Source organism: Rhinopithecus bieti, unplaced genomic scaffold (assembly GCF_001698545.2).
Source record: "Rhinopithecus bieti isolate Rb0 unplaced genomic scaffold, ASM169854v2 scaffold_3948, whole genome shotgun sequence".
Classification (NCBI taxonomy): Eukaryota; Metazoa; Chordata; class Mammalia; order Primates; family Cercopithecidae; genus Rhinopithecus; species Rhinopithecus bieti.
Window position 1 is genome coordinate 1501055 of NW_016804646.1, and position 8853 is coordinate 1509907.

Genomic DNA, 8853 nt, shown 5'->3' on the forward strand with positions numbered 1-8853 from the left:
CCTTATGTACTTTATACCTTAAAATTTTAATTCAAAAGTAAATTTATTGATAGTTATATATATATATGTTATTTTTAAAATAATCTTTCCACAATTTACAGGTTTGATAAGTTAAGCAGTTGTTTGTTATTTTTATTTATAAACATGAGCAACTAAATGACTCTAGAAGTCTTAGATTCATAGAATGCTAAAGCTAAAAGAGACACTTCCAAATTTTTTAATTTAATCTTTTCATTTTAGGGATGAGGTGGCCAAGGTCTCTTTTGTGGGTAATGATTGTCCGAGTTCACACAGCTAGTCAAAAACTAAAGGCTAGGCTCCCATTCCAAAGTTACTGTGCTTTCTACCAAGAGAAGCTATGCTCTTTCCACCCTAACACAATACTTCTTTTAAGAACATAGCTTCCCCCTGCCCTTTTGTTACTTGATTTTTATTACCCACATACTGGGAAGAACACATTTCAGTTTTGTACTTGGGATACAATTGAGAAAAATGGAAGAGCAGAAGAATCTTAAGTTTTAGCTTCAGTATGTATGCATAAACGTTCACCGGAAATATTGCAATCTTCGTATTCAGAGCTGGTAGTTTATAGTAATTGTTTGCCTTTTTCAAGCGCACAGTGAACTTCAGCAGATTTATTTTTAAGAATTATGCAAACAAAGTTAGTCATCCATATATCAAGTTCCAGGTAAATGTGGGAGCTATTTACTTAACGGCCATCTACATAGATCTAAATTTGTTTACTATCCAGTGCCATCTAGTGTCTAAAAGGATAATAGCGTATTGGTAAACCTAAATACCTTGTTTCTAAAATTTAACTGGTTGTGAGTTGAAGTCTTAACATTGAATTGAAGTCTTATGAGTAAAGTGATGTTTGAATTGTACATGGAAAGAAAGATGAAAGCAAGTGTTAACCAAACGAAGTAAACATCTATTTGGCTGATATCAATGAATTGGATTTTTCTATTTCATTAAAAGATGGTGTTTTTATAAATTGTATTAGTCTATTCTCTTGTTCATTTTCCACCAAATCAATTTATTTCCCCAAATTTACATTTTATAATTTGAATATTTTAATTCCTTTATTGAACCAACCTATTGATTAGGACTTGTGCACCCAATCTTTTCTAGTTTAAATTATCTCTTTAGAAATAGATACAAAAATTTGCTGTTACCACAAAATATTAGCTACCTTATAATGAGTTTCTTAGAAAAATTTAAAAGCTGATTCCTCCCCTAGGACTTCCTGGACTCTGATAGGATTGATTTTCTACTCTTTGGGCAATCTCACTGATGCTAGTTGAGAAGGGGAGGGACTAGTGGTCACCTTCACCTCTAGAACTCTCAAATGCTAAAGAACTGTAGCAGCCTTTGGTCAAGTAGATATCCTGAAGGCAGTTACTTCCTTCTCTGGAAATGATAGAGGTGGCTAATGTTTGAAACTTTAAAGTTTTTCCTTATTTTTTAGTTGTGGTTTTTATCTCTGGCCTCTAAAAGATGCTTGTTCTAATTACAGTTTTCATATATTTATACAGTAGTAGAGCAGGAGTTAATCTTAGAGACTCAGTTCAACTCTGGATATTATAGATAAATTTGATATTGTTAATATATGGATAAGAGGCTTAATACTTCTTAAAATAATGTCTGGTGTTTTATTCATCCTTCTATGAAAATAGTGAGCATAAGGATTTTATGTTATTAATCTGAATATCCCAGTTAAATCTTTAAGTCAGCAATTATATTGATTTTGAAAAATGAAGTCCCTATTTCCTGTGTAAATGTCTTTAGAACTTATTTACATTAATCTTTTATTAATGATTAATGCATTCATATAGATACTTCACCAATGAGAAATGCAAAGTATATATTTTTTTGTTTGTTTGTTTGTTTGTTTTTAAGCAGGATCTCACTCTGTCACCCAGGCTGGAGTACAGTAGCACAATCTTAGCTCACTGTAACCTCAAACTTCTGGCTTCAAGTGATCCTCCCACCTCGGCCTCCTGAGTAGCTAGTGCTACAGGCATGCACCACCTCACCCAGCTAATTTTTTTATTTTTTGTAGAGGTGGGGTCTCACTATGTTGCCCAGGCTGATCTTGAACTCCTGGTCTCAAACCATCCTCCTACCACAGCCTCCAAAAGCCCTGGGATTATAAGGATGAGTCACTGTGCCCAGGCCAAAGTGTATAGCTTATAAAATAAATCATGATTATTTTGAAATACTAAGAACTAAGTCAGGATTTGCCTCGCCAAATCACAAAATGTACTGTAAACTTTTTATAGTAATTAAAACTGTGGTCTACAAGTAAACCCAATGATACAGAATTGGGAATTCAGAAACAGACCCAAGTATATTTAAGGATAGGTGGGGCACGGTGGCTCACGCCTGTAATCCCAGCACTTTGGGAGGCTAATGTGGGGTGGATTACCTGAGGTCGGGAGTCTGAGACCAGCCTGACCAACATGGAGGAATCCCATCTCTACTAAAAATACATAATTAGCCGGGCGTGGTGGCGCATGCCTGTAATCCCAGCTACTGGGGAGGCTGAGGCAGGAGAATCGCTTGAACCCAGGAGGCAGAGGTTGCAGTGAGCCAAGATTGCGCCATTGCACTCCAGCCTGGGCAACAAAAGCAAAACTCTGTCTCAAAAAAATTAAAAATTAAAGTATATTTGAGGATGAAATGTATGATGAAGGTGGCAGTTCAATCAGTGGGAAAATGATGACTCAGTCCATGACCTCCTACTTGACAGTATCTGTGGAATAAAGGGAGTTTGAATTAACTTTTCCCTAGCCCTGAATATGTGTAAAATTCAACCTCTATTTCAGAGGTTCATTATTGACTTTTTATATTTGTAACAGGTAGCTACCTATCAATGCATTCAACTACAAAAATCAGTTAAAAAAATACTTCTGGAAAACATGTGATTCCAAACAGTGACTGATCCTCAATTAGAAATGAATGTTAAAAAGGGAACTTCTGCAGGTAAATTGTTTGGAGGCAAACAAAACAAAAACCACAGAGTAGGGAACCACTAATATAAAGGAGGGAAAGTGGAGCCATGAAAACATGTCAGAAACAAGTGTGTGTTGTGAGGTTAGGCTTCATTTTCCCTTCTGCTGAAGTTTTTGGCCTTCATATTGCAATTGTTAGCATTTATCGTCAGCTCTCATTGGAAACATTTCTGTTTGATTAATGTGAACAAAAATCGTGAGCTAATTAGGAAAACAAGTATGAAGCTTCCACTATAAAGTACTAGTTGATTTTGATAATTATTTTTTAACTACATAGAGAAGTTTTCATATTCTAGCAAATAGTTAAAAGACTTCTAAACCTTTTATTTTCAGCAAACTTAATAGATAGAAGAGCTTTCCATACACTCTCGGGTACAGTATTTGCTTATCTGTTACTTGTGTATCATATGAAACCTCCACACAAGCAATACATATTTTATAATACTGAATATATGATCATCTAATAATGTAAGAATGTATACGATAGTCTGTTATTATTGGATTATGAAGCTACATATAACTTGAACATGCGATTAAATTCAGCCTTAAAGGGCCTATGGCTAAGTCATAAAAAAAATGTGTGTTTTACCTTTTCAAACAAATGCAGCCAAAAACTATGACTCCCTCCACACCCCCCACAAAAATTCAGAGCTACTGTTGGAAGCTTGCTCCAGAGTTCACCTTCTATTTTCATTATGACATGTTCTTCTTTAAGAGTTATCTAAACCACTCAGTTCAATTTATGTTCACTTCCTGCAGTTCTGTCTTTGGTACAGAAAAGGGACAGTTGCTTCCTTATAGTTTGAGAAAATCATTGTCAATTCTAATTTTTCTTCATTCTAAATATGCCACTTTTAAATTTTTTTTCTTGTGTTTATCTCCTTTTGTTCTTGAATTACCTTTCTACTCTTTCTGTCTTAAGAAAGGGTGACAAACTGAATTGTGTTTAGACAATGATAGATATTGAATCTAATGAGAGTCTTACTGTATGCTATGTGTATATTGGTGCCTAATGTAGTTACAGTAACTAGAAAATGGTTTTTCTAGCCTTTTAAAGAATAACTAAGTTGCAACTGTCATTCATCATATATGAAAATTTTAATCCATAAGTATATACTTTCTATTTGAACATATTAAATAGCTTCATTCTTTTCAAAATAATTACTTAAAATAAAATTTTCACATGCATTGTACTTAACAGCAAATACGACTTAAGCACAACCCTACGTAGATATACTTGGAAATGCAGGTATTTTGAACTTAACTTCTCATCATTTATACTTGTTATTAATTTAAAGCACCCAGGGTGAAAGCAAAGCCTTGCTTTCCTCTCCCTTCCTCCTTGTTCATTAAACCAAGTTTATGGGATTTCTTAAATCAAGTTAATGGGGTTCATTCTCTTTTGATTTTAACATGTTGAAAGAAAGAGTTCTGTAATTTTACAACGCTTAAAAACCACTTACCTGATAAGTTAATAAATGTATCTGTCTCATCCTTAGAGCTACCTTCATAATAACAAGTATTGTAGAAAGGTGCTTAGGTTCAGAGGGCTGTCTGATACTTACTGCTTCAGATTGTCTTCGTTCTTAGGTAGAGTAATCCAACATAAGATAAAAATAAAGTGAAGTCTGTGGGAAATTTACCTCAACCTTAGTATTTTCAATTTTTGTAGATAATCGTAATACAATTATGTCAAAACATTGCCCCCAATGTCTACGTGATTTAAGTAGCAATTCTTATTTAGTAGAAAGTAGTTTTAACATATGTTTGGATTTCATCAAAATAACTGATTCTATTTTTAAAAAATGATTTATTTTAAAATAGTTTCAGGACATTACCTTCCCACCCAGTCATTTGAAAGGGGAAGGATCACTCAGATTTTGTCAAGATTTTTGCTCAGAGAAGAGCAAATTTTTCATCTAGAGTATTCTGAATCTGCAGTCTTATAAGCTAGCCATCGAAGCAATGTGAGTGAGTCTTATAAAGAGAAGGTTCTGAGAAGGGAAGATTTCTAATGAAAATGAAGAATGTAACCAAATCACTTGACTTGCAGCTACTGATTCTATCTTCAGGTAACATGTATCAAGTCTGTAGGGAGGCTGGACCCTGTGTGTGTTTGTGGTCTGATAGAATCTTGATCCCAATGACGGGAGGCATTTTTTCTGATTTCATTTGTTTCTATGTATCAAAATAGGAGGCTGTTTGACGAGTGTTTCTGTGCCTGTACATTCATTTAAGTTTTAAATGTGAGTTTGCACTTTTTTGTGAATTGGAAATGTGAGATAGTTTCACTTTAGATAATCTGATTTGATCATGGCAAAGCACCTTTCCTCCTTTTATGCTTGTTCTTTTAATTGACTCACAGATGTATTATGACTATTGAGTAAGATTCACGTGTGTCTTTTTGTGCTATGCATATGTACAGGAAAGTCTGTAAAACATCTTTTCTTCTCCCTAGAGCCTGTGCATATTCACACCACCTGGGATAAAGGAAGGAAAACCCCGCCTCATCCCTGCTGGGCCCATTACTCAGGGCACCACCATCTCTGCTTATGTGGCCAAGTCCAGGAAAACATTGCTAGTAGAAGACATCCTTGGAGTAAGTGGCTTTTCGACTCTTTGTGATCTTTTTAACCTAAAGTATTTAATTATGAAAGATGGCGTATCATTTTGATGTTATAATTTAAACTGTTTCATTTTAAAAAGCATGAAAGCTAGTTACAGATCAGTATATTGATGTGTAAGTTAATTGTTTGTACTCAGAAAATTCCCTTTACCAGCTAAGAGCTAAATTTGCACAGTTCTTATTTCAACACATGCCAGTACAGTTAAACACAAAAATACCGTGTATATTTATATGAATGTAAACTAAATGATTACTGTTTTATGTTTCATATTTTGCTAGGACGCATATGAATGAGTTAGCTATTGCTGTATGACAAACTACCGCAAATTTTAGTGGTATCCTACAGTAGCCACATGTTACTTCTTATGAATCTAAGGACTTGGTTATTCTGCTGATCTGGACTGCTGTCAGTTGGGCTTGCCTATGTGTCTGAGGTCAGCTGGCCATCAGTTAGGTGCTGGCTGGCCTTTTATGTCCTCCGCTGTCCCTGTGCCTCTCATCCCCTTCCAGTAAGGCTATCCTGGCTTGTTTTTGTGGTGGTAGCAGGAGTCTGAAAGAAGTAGTGGGAAAGACACAAGTGAGTTTTCAAGTCTCTGCTTACATCAAATTTACTACCCTCCCATTAACCAGAGCAAATCACATGGACAGGCCCAGACTCGGTATTGATCCCTAACAAAGGACATAGGTGCAGAGAAACTAGACAAGGTGGAGCCCTCAGTCTAGTCTTCCACAGTACATGTGGACATTTTAATAAAATTTTATGACATGGAATATAGACTCTAAAGGTAACAAGTATACAGTTGTAAAAAAAATTGCCCCAAGTGCTAATAGGAGCCGTGAATCCTCGGTTTTAATTTTGTTTTTTCCACCATTGTTTGTATGACCTTGAATAAATTGGGTAGCTAGAGGAAGGAAGGAAGAGACAGAAGGAGAGAAGGGAAAGAACGGAGGGAAGGAGAGAAGGAGAGAGGAGAGCCCATGCTATGTAACTTCTCATTTGAAAATGTTCTATTGTGTATGTACGTTTTCAAAAGATCTGTAAATTACAAGTACAGAGTTATACTATTTCATGAAGCTCTAATTCATCCTGATAACTTCTTACAGACAGTAGAATTTGAATAAATAGAATTGGTGCTTTTGATATTAATTCATTCAGTTTCCCTGTACTTCCTTTGAGTAACTTGACTAAGCTAGAAAATTATTAAAAATCAAAGAACCAGTTTCATTTCTTATGATAAATAATTGATCATTATTAGATGATTTGAATACTTAGTATAGGCCTTTGAGATTCAATTAGAATGACTGTTGTTAACATACACTTTTGTGTTACTCCAGGCTTAAAAGTAGAAAAAAGTTTACATATAATTTTCTTCACATGGTGTTTACATTTGGAGTAATTTTCTCTACGGCATTGTACCTGTAAACACTCTGAGACTATTCTGGCACATGGAAGATGATGTCAGCATTTATGATTATTTTTATTATATGAAATTAACTTTCATCATTCATTCAATGTATACTGCATGAGGATAAGGAAATGTTAAAGCAATATTTGGGTATAAGTTCCATGAAAAAGTAAGCATTTCCTTACATAAGATTTGTGGTGGCTATCATCATTTAGTTTTCTTTTGAAAAGTACTGCTTATTATTGATTACAAGTATCATGGCAATTTCTGATGGAAATAAGAATCATAACTTAATGATCATTTCACTGAATTTATGTCTTTTCTCTTTTGTTTTCAGGATGAACGATTTCCAAAAGGTACTGGACTGGAATCAGGGACTCGTATCCAGTCTGTTCTTTGCTTACCGATTGTCACTGCAATTGGTGACTTGATTGGTATTCTTGAGCTGTATCGGCACTGGGGCAAAGAAGCCTTCTGTCTTAGTCACCAGGAGGTGAGCTCTTTAAACGCTCGCTGCATGTTAGAATTTTTAGTTGTACCTAGCTCACTGAAAGTGCTTGTTAGTATTGCTAAGTAATACTAAACTGAAAATACATGAATGAATATTTAAAATCACAATTTGCTTAACAATGTTTTGATACTAATAATGATGATTTTAAAACCTGTTTCTGTTTAGAGAGGAAACTGGTTACATAAGAAATATGGTCCTTTTGTTAAGTAAAATTCAGTATAACGATAAAAGGTATGCCATATTCTGAGTCATAGAAAGTAGTAGAATGACCTTCGAGATTTTTCACACTCTGGTTGTCTTTATGTTTTCTTTAAAATGTCTTTTTCTTAGCTTGTGTCCTGAATAAAAGGCTCTAGTGTCAAATACATTTGCATTCCATTCACTATTCACTGAATTGGCTCATTAATACTAAAAGCAAGTATTAACATGATATTTATCACATCCAGTATGAACGAATTCCCTTCAGTGGCCTAACTACTGTCCACTTGCCTGAATGAACCCATCTCCTGCTACCCCACCTGTCCCTCATTCACTCCAGCCATGCTGGATCCTCAGGCAAGGCTGACAGGCTACTACTCGGGCCCTTGCATTTTTTCCTTCTCTCTACTTATCCCCCTCACAGCCACATCCTTTGGAATTTCCTCAAATGTTGCCTTCTCTATAAAGCCCTCCCTGAAAACTTCATGTACATTTGAATGGCTCCTATCCAGTATTTCTTTCCCTCTATCTTTTACTCTGTAGCACCTGTCACCATTTAATATATTATATGCTATACTTATTTCCTTTCTTGTCCTTCTCCCTAAAGTACACTGAAAGCTACTCCATTTCTGTTATTTCTGTTATTTACTACAGTATCTCCAGCACCTAGAATAGTACCTGGTACATAATAGACACTCAAATATTCATTTGTTGAATGAGTGAATAATAAAAGTAGAATAGCTAGTAATTTTGAGGAACTTGTTAGCTGGTTTATATATATATATATATGTGTGTGTATATATATAATATATATATTTGATTTTACGTTTTAGAAATATTTCATTATTTAAAGTGGTCATTAGATTACTTTTCAATAGCATTTTTGTTAAACTGAAAAATAATAATTTTGTTAAAAATCATTGGGCTACAACTCTCTTAATCAGTTTGTTTTCCATTTTATTCTAAATTAAGATGAACAAGAGAACATTAAAGTCAATTAAATAGAAGGGGAAAAATATAAAAGAAAAACCTTGTAAATATTTGGTGCTTTGTGTTTGGAAAATGTTCAAAAGCTCAGTGATCTCAGAAAATTCTTCA

The 8853-nt window shown here is 34.6% G+C and overlaps 1 protein-coding gene across 7 annotated transcripts in view; it reads left to right on the plus strand.

Moving 5' to 3' along the window:
• PDE10A (phosphodiesterase 10A) overlaps positions 1-8853 on the plus strand; it is a 702663-nt gene that overhangs the window by 598929 nt on the left and 94881 nt on the right. For all 7 annotated transcript variants that reach the window (XM_017869545.1, XM_017869546.1, XM_017869550.1 and 4 more), the window contains 2 exons: positions 5473-5613; positions 7384-7539. In XM_017869545.1, coding sequence (XP_017725034.1) covers positions 5473-5613; positions 7384-7539 — 297 coding nt within the window. The remainder of the gene's footprint in view (positions 1-5472; positions 5614-7383; positions 7540-8853) is intronic.